This window comes from Rhopalosiphum padi, chromosome 1, assembly GCF_020882245.1.
Source record: "Rhopalosiphum padi isolate XX-2018 chromosome 1, ASM2088224v1, whole genome shotgun sequence".
NCBI classification, from domain to species: domain Eukaryota; kingdom Metazoa; phylum Arthropoda; class Insecta; order Hemiptera; family Aphididae; genus Rhopalosiphum; species Rhopalosiphum padi.
This window is the reverse complement of record NC_083597.1, coordinates 67,726,680-67,748,818: the sequence shown is the minus strand read 5'-3', so window position 1 is coordinate 67,748,818 and position 22,139 is coordinate 67,726,680. Positions and strand designations below refer to the sequence as shown.

Sequence of the window (22,139 nt, the reverse complement as noted above, 5' to 3'; positions counted from 1 at the left end):
AACTTGCATAAAAATGTCTTAAAAATGTAAAATCACAAGCACAGATAACGTTTTTAAATTTATAAGTTTGATAATAGATCAACTCACATTAATATAAATGCTGTTAATGTAATAATGTTCACATCACATGTAGCATGTGGTTCAATAAGAGAAAATAAAATAATATAATGGGCTATCGTTTTCTTAGTCAACTTTTCGTTTTTAAAATAAAATACATAAATACTTAACTGATAACCTGGATAAAATATAGTTTATAACAGTGGTGGGCTATATTTAGTTACATTTTATTCATAATGACAAAAAACCATTAAATCATTAAAAAAAAAGCATATTATAAATAAATTATATTTTAAAAATTACTATGTGATAAATGATGATATATATGTAAAGTTTTTGAAAGCTATATGCTCCTAGTCCATCCAAAATTACGCTTTATGCTTACATACGCATCTTGATCGATAAACAATTATGTACCGAAAATAGTACTATGTCAAAGTATAAAATCTAATCTAATAATACATGTAATTATTAAGTTATGACTTATTAGTTGACGTATACATAATATTCTATGCTCACATACCTATTTACAAGTTACAATATGACATACATTTTAATCAATAATCATATTTTTAAAACTAAATATAATATAAATTGCTTTCTGTCAAGTGAACATTTTTCAAAATTGCTTATCGGATTAAAAAATAAAATACTCATAACCAAAATAATTATAGAAATGTTAAGATGCACACAATTTTGACACATATAGTTCATACCATTACCATATATTATCAATTGACCATGTATGCTGTCTGTTGTTATTTATCTTTTTTTTTTTTTTAGCTCTCTGTGATAAATAATTTTGGTCATAATTTTATGATGAATGTAAGTCTATTTACGTTGAACACGTTTATCATAAAATTACTTTTATTGTCTATACTTAAGAATATACAATTGTTACTCTATATTATACACATATATCTTTAAAATTCATAGTAATAGTATAATAATTTACTCATCATTTAAACAAAAATAAAAAAAATATTAATACGTTGAATGTCATTTACGTTTTGGTTTTAATTTTAGCACTAATAGTTTATAAATATGAAATAATGAATTAATTGATAAGTAAATTAAAAAATAGACAATAATTGGTAGGTACCTATAATATATAGGGAATTTGTAAAATAAATTGTGTGTATAAGTAGAATACTAATTCACTAATTCAGTCAATATAATATATACAAAATACAATTACAATTTTACTTATATGTTTATAAATAATAATTACTAATACAAATTAATGTCATATATTTGTATACCAAGTGCAGAAAATTAAATTTTTGGGATATTTTATAATATTATATATTTTATTAATTTTGATATAATATAAACTAATAAACTATTAAACTACTAACTTACTAAACTAACTAAATTTAATATTATTTGTTAACATAGTATTTATCTATAACATTATGGGCTGTAGCCATAAGAGCAAATAAATTTCACAAAAATAAAGTGTATTTTATCAAAATGATATAATTGTTAATTAAGCTTTTACAGTAGTGATATTAAGACGAGTTAAAAAAATTTAAAATTTAGATTACATATTATACTTATTGGTATAAATATATATAAATTATAATGAGTATCTTAAAATTAAGTTTGAAATTTGAAGCCCAAAGTTTTTAAATATTCCAATCGGAAATTGTTTTTTCTATGTACAAGTTCCATGATTTTATATTGGAGTTGACTTTAGAGCTGTGATTTGTAGTTTTTCGTCCATTTTATTGAATTTTTTAATAAACTTCTGCCTGGTGGCTGGTGTTCTTTAATTTAAGCACTACAATAAAATTATAAATTAATGAGTGTGAAACTTGTAGTGTAGCGAGTACAATATCGATCACGTATCAGGTAATACAATTTATTTTTGTACTTTTATCCCATTACTAAGGTACAAAAGCGCAAAACGAATTTGCGCTTTTGGGCTTCACCGATATTATGTACTATGTATAACCACTGACCACCATTACAAGAACAGCCCACGATCATCTAAGTCAGCTAAGACGATTATATTTATTAATTACATTTATAAATAGAGTAACTAATATTTTAAGACTTTAAATATCGATAATTCCTTAGTATATTTACCTATATTGTATTCGTACATGAATATATATTAATTTATTAATACGTCATTATAAGATGCATAAGCATTTTTCTCAAATACATACTGTATGATAATATTTTGTCTAATTAAATGAAGAATGATATGGAAATTAGTGCTAATAATATTTAGTTAGTTTGCAAAACTCGCATTTATTTTTTTAATTGATAAAACCTGTGTATACGTCACATCTGTATCCATAGGGACGAAAACAGTTATTACGAGTGCTTGTCACGGCAGAAAAAAAGCTACCCGAATAGCACAGTCTATAAAGACTTTATTTGTGTTTTGAATATTTTAAAAGTGACAACAAATTTTTTTTATCTTGTTATTCGATCAACCAATATTAAATTTTTTACATTATAAGCAAAAGTATGTCCATGAATTACACATGTAATCAAGTAAGTGATTTATCGAACAAAGAATAATATTAAACGTAGGTACCTACAGTATTATACTATTATGATTAATATTGTTTTTATAGTAATTAGTAGTTTTGGTAATGACGCTTTGTCACTTTAAATAGAAAATAATTATTTCCAAATTATAAATAGTGTTTGGAAATATTATGATTCACCATACTTGTATTATTTTTTTCAAAAGTATATACATTATAAATTTTTAAAATTAAAATAAATTACAACAGGTACCTATATGGGTTTTTTTTATTTATTAAAATTAATACATAGGTACTAATAATGTAGATTTTTTACAAAAATTAAAACCGTTATTAATTAGGTATTTTAATGGTACCAATATGAATTACATTATGTGTTGAATGAAAATAATCATCGGTGATTGAAAGGAAAGGTTACCTTGGTTAGGTAAATAATAAAAGTAATTTAAAACTATCTATCCTTTTTGTTTCATATTTTATTTGCAATAATAAATAAATAAGATAATTTAACTGCAGTTTAGAATCTATAATCAATATTAAATGGTACCTATGTCTACTTATTTTTGATTTTATTAGGAATATAATAAATCATATACATTTTTCAGTTCATACTCTAACTGCTCCACACACAATTTTAAATGTAACTCTTTATAATATATATAATTATATTAAATCATATTTTTATGATTATAGAATAGAGATTAAAATATAATGTTCGATTTTGAACAAATTAATAATATATTATCATTAAATCTTGTTTTATAAGATCTTGTATGCATTATATTTCATCAAACATCTATAGTAGTATAGTATAACTATGTAGTTACCTACTGTAACAATATTTACTATAAAAGCCATTAAATAAGTACATACAATGTAATGTTTACAAATTATATTTTTTAATTATAAAGTTATAATATGTCAATATTAGATGTACCATGTATAATCTTCTTTAATTTATTTTAAACCTTATTTATAATTCCCATTTATTAAATACATTTAATTATTTAAGTAAACAAAAATATCTCACTCATCTCACCTCACTTTCTTATCAGTACTTACCTAAAGTTACATCACAGCTGTTCTCTGCAGTATGATTGCCATTAATCGATATACCTAAGTAGTATATATGAAAAATAATATTAAGTTAATTCAATTGTTTACTGTATACCTGTTCTACCACCTACCATTACTTTTATCCTTACTTAATATATTCTACGAGCATAAGTTTCGATTGTATAGTAAATATTGCATACATAATATAATATTGATTGTATATAATCTGCAGATGCTAATATACTATATATTGTGTTTAAACGCTTACCCAACGCCCTATCAGAAAAAAAATATATTGCCATATAGAAAAGCGTTATAATCTGTGTTGGATTTGTTTTCAAAACATCTAAAAAATATAAAAAACAATTTATATTCAATTCCGCCTCCTGTTATAATGTAAAGCGCACTAGCTAAATATAATAAAACTATCTTTATGGCTAACTGCTGCAGCAATATATGTATTATGTATATATATATATATATATATATACACTAGAGATTCGAAGGGATAACATAATCCCTTCTGATCATTAATCAACCCCCTCGAACAACCTATCTACAATGACAAACTATATATATATAAATAATTAAAATAAACAAGTATAAGCCGAAATGACCCATCGTCAATAACAGTTTTGCACTGTTGCAGGTGTATTTCATAATTTTAGGGACCAGCTAGTTTATACATATAAAATAAACAAAACAAAAGCGAAATAAAAACAAATCATAATATGCGTATGCACTGCTTTTTTAAATCGAATTATAATAATATACTATTATTACGCAATGATGATGATATATATATACCATAAATAGTAAAAACCAATTATAATATAATATTTTATATTTTTAAAGTTTCTTAAAAAATTACAAATATTACATTAATTATTAAACTTAAATTGTGCACCATAGAAATCCGATTACAAATAATTTATCGACAACACCTTACAATTTTATTTGCACTTCTTTTCGACTCAGATTCGTTAACGTATCAAGGTATTCTACTATATTGTATATCTAAACCTATTAACACATACAACGAATTACAAAAATATTGCCTATTTTAACGTTATGGTAATTATAAGTTAATATAACTGTTGTTTGGCTAGTATAACCAAACAAATTACTATAACCATAACAAATAGTATTTCTTATATAATCGTATGATAGCAATCGCGTTAAAAATATATCTAGAAAATAATATCAAAAGATACTATACTTTTATTGGCGGTATTATTTTTCCTTTCAGATCGTAACTAAATAAAATAATATATTACTTTTCGTTATTGATAACCTATTAGGGTATTCAGGACATTGCAGTAGAGTAGATTATAAATTCAAACACCTTTGGCTGATATTTAAATAAAAATCGTGAAATTTCCCATCGCGTAGTGGTACTATTTTAAAATTGAAGAAAACGCTAAGTTATTTGATAATCTTATATCATGATATAGATCGAATAGAATCGGTAATATTATTATTATTTTCAAACATCTAAAGTAGGTATGCATCTATAAAGTCTGAGCATACAAACTCAACAATAAAGATTTTTAGTTTATAGCCGTACATCGTGTCGCGGTGTAGGTGCGTACGACGTGACTGATGCGCGCGAAACGCCCTGTGAGGGGGGTGGTTTTTTTGTATATGCTACGGCACACGTGCACTGGCGCACTGCTCGTATATAACGTCAACAAACACGGGATTGCGGGATTATATCAATGGGCAACTCCAAAGCCATCAATCAATTTCTCCATTCTCTCCTAACACGTTATTTTTTTTCTCCGTTCTCCTTTTTTCTCATCGTTCGTGTCACGTTATTTCCTTTTGTTATTCGTATAGGTACTCATATATTAAAATATACAATATATATAAGCGCGTGATAATTAGATTACCATCGATGTTTATTAACCATTATACCACGTCCGAAATTGTAACGGTTTTCTGCTACTGTACGCCGCGTTTGTTTTACACGAGTTAGTATTTAAGTACCTATACCCGGCGTATAGCGAGAACCTGCTGTAGTTCAATTACATATACCCGGGGACGGTTAATATGAGTATCATTAAGGCTGACGAAGCACCATATACTTTTAATGGTTTTAACCAACAAATCGGATGAATCGGAATACCGGATGGTTATAGTTTATGCGTACTTCCCAATGTCCGATTACTATTTTAAATATATGCATAAGTACATAATATTAGAAAAAAAATAGTTTTTGATTTTTAATATTTTAACAAGCCTTAAAATCAACATTTTTATATCCTATTACTATAATTCATTATATATCCTAAGCTTTAAACATTAAATATTTTATTTAAATAACATATTAAAACGTATAGGTAATGAATAGAAATAATTTGTGATTTGACCAAATGTACATAGGACATTAGTATAGTACCTACTTGAATTTTTTTAATCTTTTAGCAACTTTCGTCAGTAAATAAATAGGTTTTGGGAGAAATTTTAAAAAGTATTAAAATATATTTTAACTCTTTCACGCATACGTCTACATAGGAATTCCATAAGCCATACATCAACACTAAATTAGTAATTACCAATATTCCAAATATTCTGCTCCAACCGCCTTATCTAATATCATTTCAACAACTTGGTTAGTGTAGTGAGAATTATCCAATCCATTACTCCTTAACTGGATAGGATTTAGTATAGTTATTTAAGTCTGAATTTAGTTCAAAAGAATGAGAAAGGTGTGTTGTAGTTGTATCTTGTTTTGCGCTAAAATACTATAGATACAAAATGTAAGATTATTATTATTTAATTTTTATCAAAAATAAACTTGGTCCGATAATAGCGATGGTCGACCGTCGAGATTCATGATAAAATTACTAATAGAAAACAATAGACCCGGATACATTTTAACCCACAATAAATGCATGAAAACTTGTGAGGTAAAAGTTTGTTTTAAAAATACATTTTTCACAAGATAATATACAATATGTAACGTTTAATATAAAAACATTGAAACTTTTTGAGAAAATTACCAATTACCTTTTAAAGAAAAATAATTACTGTATTAGAATAATATACGAATTAAGAATATAATAAATAATATTATTGTTTGTATATAAGCATATAAAAAATAATTGTATTTGTAATACGACGAAAAAAACATACACATAATATATTATTACAATACGGCGATGTATTGTTACGTATTATGTTTGTTGTAGAGGTCGATATGAATTATGAATATATTACAATTTACAATACACTAATCTCTTGTTTACAAACAATTAGAATGGCCGTCCGTCATTGTCACAGATGACGCGGCACACACCACGCGCGCGTGGTTACTATTACTATGCTCACAATAATTATAATAATCCCAATGCATATGGGCCAGAAGCCCATAATACAATATTATTATTATTATTATTATTATTATGATTATAGGAATATTAAGGACCGACCGGCAATGCAGTGCGCACGCGTAATAAATAATAATAACAAAAAATATAAGGGACGCTGCGTATAGCGTGTACCTACCGAATAATCTAGTTAGCCCATTATTTCAAAGACTATTAATGTTTTTGAAATATTTTTTATATAATCTTAAGTTAGTAGTTTACAACAATATTTTTATTATTTTTTATCTTTATCATTTTTTGTATTTTTTTTTTTAACAACATGCACTTTTAATTCCTTGGTCCAACTAAATGCTCATAAACTAGTTGTTTACAATTTGATTTTTATAGATCAAAAACCTATGAAATTAAAAATGTATGTCGTCATTCAAAAAAGTAAACACTTAAATATAAACAAATAATAATATAATTTTTTCAAAAATTCTGTTTTATAACGGCTTAAAATATGTACAAAATATATTCTGAAATAATTAGTGTCTTATGGTAAATGGATCACCCCGTGTGTTTATGTATATTATCAGGCACGTATACATGGGGGGGTCAACCCCCCCGAAATTTTTTTTGTGTACATGCCTGTATATTATAATACAATAACAAACGTATTAATAATATCAAGTAAGCTGCAGAATTGATGATTTGCTTTGGTGATATAAATTATATTATTATTATTATTGTCACATTACGTGTATTGTGCACGTACGATGCATCGATGTATGCGTATACATTTATCACGCTGTATACTATATGTGTACGTATTATTATTATTATTATTATAATCACGATTTCGGTGGAATGAATATGACGTGGAACTATTATTTAGAACCATAGACGTTCGCACGGGACGTACTCGACCAGATATTTTTTAAGGGCACAGTACAATTTACGTCTACATTGTATTATAATTTATAATGCATATTGTATAATAATATGTGTTATAATTTATAATGTATATTGTATTACTGTATAATAATAATTGATATATTCATTATTCGTGGAAATCATGACTATTTTATTTGTCTCACTATGTGATAAAATTTAAAATATTTGTAGGCGCCCCTAGTCCTTACACTAACTCAATTAACAAAAATTATATATCCGATAACCATATTAAAATATTATAAACTTAGTAATTAAGGATTTTATACCATACTACAATTATTTAGTGTACTATACCAATTACAAGTTGTACCTGCCAACGAATATTTTTGAAATTAACTGTAGTAAAAATCAAATTGAGGAAACAATGCACCAAGACTAACTAAATGTTCTATTATTAATGTTTACTGAACCAGAACTAACATCTAGTGTTGACATTGACAATGTAATTGACGAAATTAAAGCTTGAAAAATAGGATAATTAATATATAATCTTTCTATTATTACCTGTTTTATAATAAAACAGTAATGAATATATATATATATTTATAGTATTTACATATTATATACATATTATGTATTACAATGTATATACTTAATTTTTAAGTATTAAACCAAGCTTTTTTGTGTGTGTTCTTACTTTTATACATGATTTTTGATTTGTATATATTTCATATGATTTAAAATAATTTAAAATTTTACTTTTATAAACTCAAAAACATGTTATTGAATCATACAAATACATTACATTATAATGTCGTATATAAGTTATTAAACTTGATTTTATGTATTATGTACTTAAAAAATATTCAGTTTGAAAAAGTTTATCTTAAATATTTTCAATCATCTTTTTTATACGACTCGATAGAAATGTTCAAATTTTAATGAACACCTGAGAGTTATACTTTGTACTAGAGTCTAGAAGTATCCGAGAAAATCAATTATCAACCATGCTGGGTGATAAGCATGCACTAGCGCACGGAGAAGAAGTAGGTTAATGTGAGAACGATGTCTTTTTTAGCTTTTTGTATTAATAAATTTCCGCGAAAACGTATGTAGGTACGTGTATGACAATATTACGGGACATAAATACCTAGTCATGAAAGTAATAAAATATTTTTATATTATTATTAAGATAAAATATAAACTAATCCAATCGGAACTTTTGTATATTATATTGACTGCGTGCATGTTCTTGATTGTCGGTACTAGAAAATTATAATGTCATCATACGTTGTTTTATATTCACGGCACTAAGCGAATAACAATATTATAATAAGCGTCGTACCTATATATATTATTTTCAGTTTGACAAAGCGTATCAACCGACGAGATTGGGAAATTGGGAAGTTCCGAAATGGCATCTTAATCGTCCGAAAGGTCGTTCGACCGTTACGAAAGTCATTGCTAACGACAGGGGACATTTGTTGCCAGGGGTGCAAAAAACCGATCAGAAGCATTGGGCTGGTCTCTATTTGGGAACGTATCAGTTACCGAAACGCATCTCAAAAGAAATCGGTACAAGTAAAAATAGTTGTTTTTATATTGTTCGATAAATAAAAATAAACAAAACGAAGATTTCTATTACAGTATAATCAATTAAATATTACATTTATAAAATATTTTATTGTTGGACAATTCTAGTTTCTAGATTTCTGTTTTTGTGTCCGTGAGATTTTTTACCAATTACCAAAATAACAATATTGTTTATATTATGCGCTTACTTTTTGTACACACAGCTACAGAACTGTCTGGTCCGAAATGTCAGACGTGGATGAAACGTTCGTATCACCACCCATTCATCGACCGTAGCCAACGAAACAAGACCGAGAACGGCGAGAACAATAATAAACTGGAACAAATTAATGCCAATAAAGAACAACGACAACAACCTTTAGCTAACGAAGACACTGACAGAGATTCGATAAAATCCATAAAGTCTGCGGTGAGTCATAACAATCAGACGCGAATGTCGTCACGTTGTGTGGATCCTTCTGTGATAAATGAAAAACCATTGATTAATACAGACAATATTTATGATAATAATTTAATAAATAATACCTAAATAATATACAACTTTGATTAATAAAATTGCAATATTGTTTTCTTAATAAACGTACTAATAACTTGCGAACTCTAAATAAAAAAAAAAATTGTATTCTACTGAAACAACACGTAAGTCACCATTTATTACATATTAATTACTTATTACCTATACTATGCTTAAGGTTACAGCGTGTCAATTTTTATACTATACTTTATTTGATACTCGTGCAGTATGCTACCTACCAAAAAACTTTATGAGTAAAATTTACCATATTTTATTAATTAAAATTTATTTATTTATGTTTTTGATATTCTTTCAACATACTTCCACAAATAACACCATCTTTTAATTTGGAATAACTATCAAGTTCTGGCAGCAAGTTTCTCTCTTGTAAATAATTAATACATGATTCCTCATTATAGATATCAAAATGCCTGTTAAAATAGCGCATTGATTTATTCGTTATAGGTATTAATAAAAAAATATAAAGTAAAACTCACAACTAAAAAACACATACGCAAATCCAACACAGACATAACATCATAGACTAATATCAAAAATATCTAAAAGTAAGTTATCGTGGGTCTTAATGAATATTTATCAGTTATCATAATGATGGCTATTTAAGTATATATGTTATACAACTATTATAGTATGTTATTAATCCTAATGACTCAAATTTACTTTCCCAAAATGAAATAAAAAATAAACACGGTAGGTAGCATACTATACGCGCATACAGTTTTTAGGTGGGTAGCATTTTGTGGTAAGTATAGCCTACTACACGAGTACCGTTTATTTTATTTTATTTAAATATACGGACGTATATTACAATTTTTAAACAATGTGTAGAGAAAATACAAACAAATTATTGTACAAAAAAAAATACTGCTATTACAATATTACAAATATAAAACTATTTAGTATTTACTTAACAATAAAAATGAATATAATGACGACAACTATAAAATATATTAAAGATACAATATAAAGATAATAGAAAAGATAAATAAAATCAAAGACTTATGTATACCACTTACCAGCAACCATCAGGAGGGTTAGCAGGGGTATAAATGTATATTATACCATAAAAACTATACAAGCATTTGTATTACACGTAATATTAATTAAAATCTATAACTAAAGTAATGGAAATTTATTTTACTAAGTGGTTTTTAAAAATTTAAATATTGAATTGTTTTTTTCCAATTTAGCATTATCAAAATATTATCTTATTTACTTAGTACCTATTTATTCCACAATAAGTATAAAACTTTAATAACTTCTTAAAAATGTATAAGAATAGTTTACCTATCTTTATTACATTTCCAAGATATTATACTACGAATTACCATCTAGCTTAGACTTAAATACTTGACATAACAATTAATATTTAGTACAGGCTACGACACTACACAGTCATTAATCATTAATCAGTATACAATAATTATTGAAACATACCAAATCTTTTCCATTCGATTAAAATCATGATGTATCACAACACAAAATGTTCTCTTTATGTATCAATAATATAATCAATAATAATAAAACATAGAGCAGATGATGTGTATTAAAATGTAAATAAATCAATATAAACGATTTAACGATATCGATAACATGACTACAATGATTATAATTTATAAAGATGGACTGACAGGCGTCATAGGAGAATATACTTTTTATTAAGCCAAATAATAAAACTGCAATTTATCTTTCTTAATTTAAATGTTCTATTATATTATTAATATATGTATTGCTTACTATAGACCTTTAATAAACAAAATCACTTTAAAAAACTACTCGATTTGCTATTTATAAGAAATAATTGAATAAAATAATTATTCTCAAATAAATATTAAAATATTTTAAAATGACGCCTTCTATACACAGCCAATGGTATCTGAGTTAACTTCTGCAAAGTTCAGTTTTCCCTGTAATTTTAGGAAAATTTGAACATTTCTTTCTGTGAACATATCACGTAATATACAATTATTTAGGTATTAATGTTGTAATTTTTATGAAGGTTGTTTCAAAAGTCAGAAAAGTATATTATATAAAATAAGCGTAAAATGTACGATTTAACCAAAAAAAAAAAAAACCTGATGATGGGGACACCATGCATGACGATCGTACATAAATATAACAAAGTCGAAATGTTTAGTATAGTAATAATATTATGTATCGATCCGATTTCAGGTGTCGGATATGCGAGCGCCGAACATTTGCAGGATCAACACGATCAGGAATTGTGCGTCGGCGGACGGCCGCGGACCTTTGAATTCAACTACAGACGTCAACGGCGGCAGCGACGAATGCGACAGTGGCGGCACTCGTAGGACTATTAGACAGCGCGAAACAGTCGGCGGCGGTGCGAAAACTCCGTCCAGCCCCGCGCTGAGTCGCATAAGTGCGAGCTGCGGCCACCTGCAGACAGCGGGTGTGGACGACGAGGACGCACGGCCACCGGCGGCCGGTTGCCAGGAGGGACCGACGGGACGCCGGTACGGGGACGCGCAGAGACACCACGGGCTGCCGGACGCCATCGAGGACGCGGTGTACCGGTCGCTGCAGACCAAACGGCACAAACACCCGGGACTGGGACTGAACGGCTGCTGGCCCAAGTGCTCCGCGGTGGCGTACAAGTCGTTCAACGACCCGGGCCCGACGCAGTGCAGCAAGCTCCGGGTGTACAGGCCGAAAACGTCATCATCGTCGACGCCGGCCGACGACAGTGACGAGAAAAAAGATCCCGCCCGGAGGCGTAACAAAAACCCGTCGCGTCCCAAGACGTGCGGACCCGTCATGACGGCGCAACAGTTGACCGACATCAAGCTGGCCCTGTGCTGGGACCTGGACGCGCCGTTCGACCGAAACCGACCGCCGCGGCCGCCCGACGAGCCGGCCGTGTTTCACAAGGTTCGGCAGCAACTGCAGCAACAGCAATTGCAGCAGCCGTGCGGTGGACCCGTGGCACCGGCGGCGGGAAAACCCCAAAACTCGTCGGCCGTCATGGGATTCGTGCAAACGGCCGGGGAGGCCAGAAACTGTGACGACCACGGCGAAGTCGTGCCGGAAGCGCGGCGGACGCAGACACGCGAGTGTCTGATGAAAAATCGCAATCTGTCGGCCGTCATGGAACTGATACCGAACAAGGACCGCGACGGCGGCAGTAGACCCACCGGTGCGGCCGCTGCGGCGGACGTCGACGACACCGCAGTCGCCGCGGACCAAACTGTACTTTCGAACGACAAACCGTCGTCGTCGTCGTCGTCGTTGTCGTTGTCGGACGGTCGCCGCAAAAACGGTTTGGACGGTAACGACCGGAACGACGACGTCTACAAATCCGACGATCATCACGACCAAGTCCAAGTCGAGGACAAGTCGAACAAGGCCGGTTTGGAGCAGTGTCCGGTCGCCGGGTCGCCGTCCCACCGACGCCGTCATCGGACGGCGCCGCAACACCATCACACCTCCGCCGCCGCCGCCGCAGAAAAGGAACCGAAACACAAGCGGCACGGCAGACACGCCTACCGGCCTTGCCTGGCCTGCGACAATCCGAACGCGGCCGCCAGCTGCAAGAGGGACGACGAATGCGAGCACTACAAGATGGCGTTCAAGGCGGGCGTGCCGGTCAGCACGCCGGTCAGACTGCGGACGGCCGCGGCCGGCAAACCGGCCAAGCACCTAAAGGTGCCCAAACCGAAGACCACCAACTCGGACAAGAAGAAATACGTCATCGGCACTCTGCTGCCGCCGTTCTCGATGTGGCCCGGCACCACGGCCCGGGACTACCCGGAACACTGGAGGCTCACGTCCGTGTACAGGCAAGCGTTCAAGCCGCTTGAGCTGCGCAAACAGCCTCTACTCCAGACCGTTTACCTGTAGACGACGACGACGGTGCAAAACGAGGGGAGAGGGCAGTAAGTTTATCTAAATTTAGGCACTATTTTAGGCAGTAAGTACATTTAGGTTCGGTTCGTTATCCGATTTTGGATTTTAATTTTGTTAAGTAGCTATCCTCCAAAAAATAATTAAAAATAAATTTGTTATGGACTATACAACGTTTGCTGAATCAGCTAATATAATATATAAAAAAATCGAATATATAGGTAATATTAATTTCAACTATAGTTTCGTGTTTCCAAGAAGCATGAAACTGTGTTATATTATATAGATTTGAAGTTAAAACGACCAGTTTACTTTATCAATGCCAATATAACTCATTATTGCCTATTTGGCTTTCAAAAATTAAAAATATACCAGCTGCAGCATTATCAAGGGCCACTTTTCAGAAAGATGCGGTTTAGAGTAAATAATAAGAAACATTCTAACTTTCAAAATGTCCACTAACGAAATAGGTTTTTATTGACCATGATGGTTATTTTTATTCCTTAGTAATCTTGTAGCTATGGTGTGCCAATAACCAATCATGATTGGTTACCAATGTACCATATCTACGTGTGAAAATTCCGAAACATTTGAAATATACGCGTATTACTCTTTATACGTACTCTATAAATTTTAATTGTTGTGTAATTTTAGTTTATCTTCATAGTTACCTATATATACGTACAATTGGTTTGAATTTGTTTTCTGCCCTTAATTAAAATTTGATAGATGATTCGGTTCACTCGAAACATCGATTTGCCGTACCGAGAGGGTGGAAAAACATATTTTTTCAGACCTTTCTACACACGGCCCACACATCGTAAATAATTTAGACTTTTTTGTATACATTTTTCTTGGATACGTTATTGTACACGTGATTAATTTGAATTTTTTTAACCTTACGTCGGTTTGCCGGAAAATTGTTTTTTCATTATAAGAAGGATATAAGCTAACGCATCTTTTCAATACCGCACATCTTAATTCTTAACCATAGCTAGAAATAAATTTACTTAAAAACACGCAATTACAATTAAAACATCAATTTGAACAATATTATATGTTTAATACTTGTATACCTACACTAATCACACCCGTGCGTATTATACATATTTATTTATTTTTCTTACAGGATTTTATAAATCACAAATACCAAATTACACAATATTCAAAATATCTGTTATACCTAAGTACAATTTTGATTTGCGACCAGCTACATAATATTACCCGCCTCTTTGACAAAATACAAATAATACCACTATGTATATAAAAAATACAGAAATTCTAGATTTTTTTACGGTAAAAATGTGCAAATAATTCGTAAACATCGTTGGGTAGGTTGGGCTCCATGATGAAATATACGTATATAAATGTTGCCCTTTTAACAATTTTCTAATACTCGACTTTTTAAAAATATTAATACATAAAAATATAACATGACAAACACATTTTGTATTTTTCTAATACATTTGTATAAAATGAAGATATACAATTGTCATGACCGATATCAGGTATAATATAATAATTAATAACTATAGGTATTAAATATAAAGTAGATGTATTAGCTAGGCACATGTAGTTTTTTATATATTATATTTTTAATTAATGTACCTACCTATTGTGTGTATACTATAATGTCATAATATGAAACATATTTTAACAAATTCAACATACAACAATTTACTTTTGGGAAGGAAAATTATTAAAAACACTAACACCTATATTTCATGGAGTACAATTATTGTGTCGCGATTTTTTTTTTTTTAATGTAAAAAGGTAAAATGGGCGCAATCGTGTTGCAATGAAATCATTGTAACTTTGTAAGTTATGTTAACCGAGAAGTATTCTCCATCGATTATTATAGAATATCCCATACGGGTGTGTGAATTGTAAATCGATACGTAGATGAGTTAGGTACCCAAATAGACCTCTACTGAAATTATACTACACACACACACTACATAATAATATGTACAATTCATGTCAATATAATAATAAACGATTGTTTTTTATGTTTATTTTGCATTATCATTCCTAAGACTGCATTATTTCATATTTTATATACTTGCATAAAACATTATAAAATCTATAATTGTATGAATAATAATCGTCATGACATTTGTGAGCGCAATGCAACACCACTCAATACCTATCTGCCTTATAGCCCATAGGCCATAGGTATTGTATTATGATCTTCGGGACAAATACGCGAAATGGCAACACGGACTCGGCGTATATACTATATTATTGTACCATGATATTGTGAATCATGATAGTATAACATGTACAACGATGACAGGTACCTATTATAAAGTTATAAACACTAATAATAAATAATTATTATGCACTATCATTGCGCGCGGTACCATCCGGTACCAATAATTATTGAATTGCGCGTAATTCGCAAAAATAGTTATTACAAACGCTACCTACGTCGCCCAAACCCCATACAATATTACAATATAATATAATACCTACATTATTATGTTATAATAAGTTATGTGTGTACCTATAGCAATATACAATACCATTTAGTTGTATCTATATTCTATAATATACTATATACTATATAGGTACCTAAGTTGTAACCGCAATTACCATAATAAAATACTATAAACATAGTCGGTACGCATTATTGTAATATAGCTATAGGTAGGTAAGTTGTAAGTAGGTTATTGTTGGTATATGCGAATTTAGAATTGTTATATAACGGACAACGGTAGAATATATAATTATTACACACGCACAATTGCTTTTATAGAACGAAAATACGAATGTAATCCTATATAATGTTGTATTGTTATTAATAATACCTTATTATTATTATTGTAATTTATAACCAATTTAAATATCATACATTAAATTATTACTGTTTACCTAGGTAGTGTCTATCGCTATTGTGAATAAATAAAATTACAATTCGACGGATAAGACTTAAAAAGTACAGCTAAGTTCTAAATCCTAAAAATAGGTACCTATACCTACAGCTGTGCAATAACTTAAAAAATATTACGATTCGTGTGAATTCAATATTATATACGAGGCTTGTCCCAAAAGTAAGGTCTCCAATTTTCTACCGGCCAAGGAAAATTGTATTTTTATAAGTTGGTACCACTGATATAACCATTAACTTCTTATCTGTCTATGAAAGTTTGAACTGGATGAATCGGACGTTTAGTCACAGACTATATTATATATTATATTTTCATATAGTCTGTGGTTTAGTACCTTCGTAAATCGTAACACGTTTAAAGTTGTTTGAAAAGAATTTCAATCAACTCAACAATCAAAAAGAAAAACCTATCATATCCAAAAAAACCCTGTTTCCAAAAATATTAATGTTAATTTAAATAATGTAAACACTACTTCAAACTTAACTACCGATTCGGAAAAAAAAACCTATGCCCAGGCAACCAATACTACCAATGTAAACAAAAACAATCAGTCTAACATCCCCTGCTCTGCTCACATAGATCTTTTCACCCAAAAATTATCGTCCTTTCTCGATGATTTCAAAGCCACAATAAATCCTCTTATCTCTCTCAGTCATAAATAAACTTTTAACTTTTAAGCAATGATTAATAGATCTCAAAATATTAGTCACCCGCTAACAATATTACTTTGGAATGCTAACGGTCTAATCCACCAAATGAATGAATTAAAAGCCTTCCTCTCACAAACAGATATAGATATTTTACTGATTAGCGAATCCTATCTAACAAATAATTCCTGTTGCAAAATTCCTGGTTACACAACATATCAATGCAATCATCCTGATGGTACTTCCCATGCAGGCTCAGCGATACTCTTATACTCTCACAACATTTTTATTACGTTTATGTCTGTGTGATATATCTATAAAACATTTTTATAATTAATAAAATGTTATTCATACTTTTATTATTATTGTTGAAGACATCTTGGATTTTGTATTACAAAAAATATTCCATACAATTATTCAATCATATCAAATATTGTTTTATGAGATTTATGTATGTGTTAGTGACATCACCAAACAATATACAAGGAGAGACACTAAAACAGCCTGATTATTTTAAAATTAAAAACAAATGAAAATTAAGTATCAGTATATTAGATTGAAATACATATAGTAACATAATGTTTATTATTTAAAAAAATATTTCTTAATTATTTCCCTTTCAAAATGGAGAAAATTGTGTAAGTTATAATAAAAGATATGAAACCCAAATTTATTAACTTGTATTTAAAATCAAGAGTATAGAATAGGGACATTATTACTCACACATCCTGACATTTTCTTTACCTACTAATTATTATTTTGATTTGAACGCTTAGACATTTTTCAGGTTATATCATAAAAAATATACAATTTACAAATATATTGAAAACAAAATTGGTCACAATGAAATATTACAATGTTGTAATTAATATAAACTACAGAGTATTAAACAATTTTTGTAAATATAAATACATTATAACTTATAACGCTTAATTGTTATAATAATACAATATATTAATAACTATATTTTAAATTATGAAAATTCCTTCATAATAGTACACGTCATATTAATAAAAAAAAAAATAATTGCAATTAATTAACATAAATTTTAAAAATGTACAATAGAAACAGATGTTAACATTTAAATTATAGTTATTAATACATTAGTCAATTATTTACAAATATTAATTAGTTTTTAAATACTATAATTTTTCAATAATGATTATAAGAGTAGCACATTAATAGAAAAAAATTACAGTTATGAGTGAAAAGTTAATTAATGGATAATTAATAAAATTATTTTAATTCTAGTTTAATTTTAGTAAATATTTCACAATTAGTTTTAATCCAAGGATGTTCAATAACATCTGTTAGTGATAATCTGGACTTTGGTATTTTAACTAAAAGCTTTGTAATTAAACATAGAGAGCTATCGCTCATATGAGGTTTGAAACAATACATCACAGCACGAATTTTTTTAAAAGTGTCTGCTTGATCTGCACTTTCAAAAGGAGGCGATCCACACAAAAATTCATAACACAACACTCCTAAACACCAGTTATCAACATATTCGTTATATGTTTGAGAGTCAACCATCTCTGGTGGTAGATAATCAATAGTGCCACACATGGTGCTACGACATTTAGATGGTGCATGGACAGACCATCCAAAATCTGCCAACTTAATAACATGATGACTAAACAATAAGAGATTTTCAGGTTTTATATCTCTGTGAATTACACTTTGTGAATGACAATATCTTAAAGCTTCAGCTACCTGTCGTAAATAATATGCAGCTGTTGGTTCATCAAAACGTTTATGCGGCTGCGAATTTAGTACTTTAAATAATTCACCTTCTTGGGCAAATTCTAATACTAAATATATTTTCTTTTCGTCCCAAAAATAAGTCAACATTTTTAGAATGTTAGGGTGATTAAGATGTGTTTGAATTTCAATTTCTCGTCGCACTTGATGTTCCATGTGATCTTTTACTAATTCTGATTTAAACATCATTTTTAAAGCAACCATATATTCCGTATTTTTTTCCCGAGCAAGATATACACGACCAAATTTCCCACGACCAAGTGGTGTTCCAATTTCAAAATCGTTTAGTTTCCACTGATGATTTGAAGCTCGTTTAGAATAAATATCATTCATTTTTTTTTCTATGTGTTGAACAACATCATTTTTATGGTTTTCTCTGACCACAGCCATTATATATTATCATATAATTGAAGATGAACAAAAATACAAACTGAAACAATAAAAATTATCTGTTAAAAACCACAAATTACATATTATAATTAATCAGCCATATAAGTTGTGTTAAACCAAATAATAAAGATAATTTATTACAAACATAATAATTATTTATAAGAATAAAATAACAATATAATATTATATTTTTAACTTACACTATGCATACATGTCTATTCAAATCACTCATATTACAACAAAATAAATCTAAATGATCAAAATGACTAATGGTTATTAAGTATACTTAATCAATGTTAATAAGGTTCTGCACTTAAATATGCATTTGTTTTTAATTATTCTAATTTAAATAGACCTACAAAGATTACATATTTAAACATAAAAATACTTTACACATGGGAAATCACAAATAATTTTTCAAAACACAATTCAACAACAGTAGCTTATTGTTACTAACGTAACCTATTAATTTAAAATACTTCAAAAAATAAAAATTGAGATAATAATATATAGAACAAATCCACATTCATTTTCAGGTAGAGCAAATTAATGTGTTCCTTTAAAAATAAAAGTTTAATGTTGAGATAATGAGCATTAAGGTATAATGTAATATTTTATATTCTGAGTGAAGTTATTTTTGCTTTTAATTTAATAGGGCCATGAGCATAATTATTTAGGTACTCAAATTTATCCACCACTAACAGTGGTTATTAATATATTATTCAATGATCTAAAATTGTGTTTCTCAACTTTTTACTCGCAGAACCTTAGCAGGAGCTTTAATGTTTTCAGTTTTGTGGAACCCCTATATACTTTTTGGAGCTATTCCATGTTAGAATCATAATTCAAATCAAAAATATTATTAATTAATTTATATTTTCCCAAATTTCTCACAGAACCCTTGGCACTGGCTGACGGAACACCAGTTGGGAAACATTGATCTAAAACATTTTACAATAACTATGTAGGTACTGGATTTTAATTATATTTCTGTGTAATGTCAATAATATATTAATATGTAGGTATTTGTTCTATAAATTCTGTAATTTATTTTTATATAAAATATTAAACATTTTTTTTAAATAAGTAATAAAAAATGTATTAATACTTAGTAGGAAAGATTGAAATTTAAAATTATACGGTTAACTAAAATATTTATCATAATGGCTATTTACCCGTCTGACGTGAAACAATAAAGTTTAAAGACGCCTTCCTATAGCAAGTTGGTGACTTGTTCAAAATTTCAAATGTGCAAACAATAAACATCCCATAGAGTAGTCTCTATAAATCCTCTTAACACCTACAAACGATGGCAAAATAAATTTAAGCGGTCAATTATTGAATTATGTGGTAATAATTATGTCAATTATGTTTTTTTTGTCATGAAAATATGAAATATACGACAAAAATACGAAACAATTTTGAATTTATATAATATCATGTCGTGTACTCGTGTTATAAGTTATAACTGTTAAGGAATTCAAATGGTATAGCCCAGGTGGATATATATATATATATATATATAAATTATACTGTCCAAAGACAATAAAGAAACGGCCCGCCCATAAATTGGTTTTGAATTTGCGATGCTATGATGTTACATTGTTGCCAGATTTTCTCATTAAAGCTCACTGGGCAATTAGACACTGACTCGACTGACTCCATTTGGTAGTTTTTAAACGCTGTCACGTTTCCTGTGCGGACTTTACCGTCGTACAGGAGAATTCAGTCACCCTTCTCAGTTTTTCATTTGTGATTGTTCCAAGTTCCAATAGGCATTAATATTATTATTAACTACCGTCCCGGTTTAAACACTTAACGAATAAATTGAAAAATGGGTAATAATTCTCCAAGTGGCTGTTGGACCATGAAAATATAGCCCTTGCAATTAATTTAGAATCGCGTAACCACATACCTGCAACCAAATCGTATGTTAGGTATACACGAATCTAGGGAAAAAAGCCCCATATCAACTAAATACATTATTTGTTATTTTATTATGATTTACATAATTAAACATAATCATTACATAATAAATTTATCTATGTAACACTTTTTTAACATATTTATAAGTATAGCTGAAATCTGCATTCAACATTGTTAATAATTGTCATTTGTATATTATATAGTTAAAAAAAATGTTAAATAAATTAATTAAATTATATACAAATGACAATTTAATTTTTTTAATTATTTTTAATTTTCACCCTTAAACATTTTTTAAATTATGTAGGGACGTCATGAGTCATGACAATGTTAAATGCAGACATTTTCAGTTATACTTTTAAATATATTAAAGAAATGTTACATAGACAAATGTAATGATTATATTTAATTATGTAAATCATAATAAAATAACAAATTATGTGTTTAGTTGATATAGGGCTTTTTACTGATTACCATTATAGACTAAACACTGGTACCCCCTCTCTCCCTTACTCAATCTTTCATTCCTATTCGTATTTTATAAAATATAACTTATTATATAATATTTTTTTCTTTGTATTTGGAAGTCTACAGCAATAGATGTAGTCTATATTAACTTATCAGTTTTAAAAACAGATATTAACAAATTTCATATTTAAAATGTTTGGTCTAGATCTATCATATGGAAAATTTAGATTGCTCCA

At 29.4% G+C, this 22,139-nt stretch overlaps 2 protein-coding genes across 3 annotated transcripts; one reads left to right on the top strand and one right to left on the bottom strand.

Moving 5' to 3' along the window:
• The first annotated feature begins 2,445 nt into the window (after positions 1-2,445).
• LOC132918212 (uncharacterized) lies at positions 2,446-15,832 on the top strand. 2 transcript variants are annotated; one of them, XM_060979346.1, is made up of 4 exons: positions 2,446-2,565; positions 9,190-9,400; positions 9,622-9,827; positions 12,126-15,832. In XM_060979346.1, exons 1-4 carry the CDS (start codon positions 2,539-2,541, stop codon positions 13,812-13,814), a joined length of 2,133 nt encoding a protein of 710 aa, XP_060835329.1. In that variant the 5' UTR covers positions 2,446-2,538; the 3' UTR covers positions 13,815-15,832. The 2 variants fall into 2 exon arrangements, with proteins under 2 accessions (XP_060835329.1, XP_060835327.1); XM_060979344.1 differs by having other exon boundaries at positions 9,190-9,406.
• A 2,549-nt stretch (positions 15,833-18,381) lies between these two features.
• Positions 18,382-20,960, bottom strand: LOC132931784 (aurora kinase C-like). The gene is made up of 2 exons (XM_060997786.1): positions 20,685-20,960; positions 18,382-19,549 (listed from the first exon to the last, which is right to left on the bottom strand). The coding sequence occupies exon 2, from the start codon at positions 19,507-19,509 to the stop codon at positions 18,592-18,594; it is 918 nt and encodes a 305-aa protein (XP_060853769.1). The 5' UTR covers positions 19,510-19,549; positions 20,685-20,960; the 3' UTR covers positions 18,382-18,591.
• Positions 20,961-22,139: the final 1,179 nt, after the last annotated feature.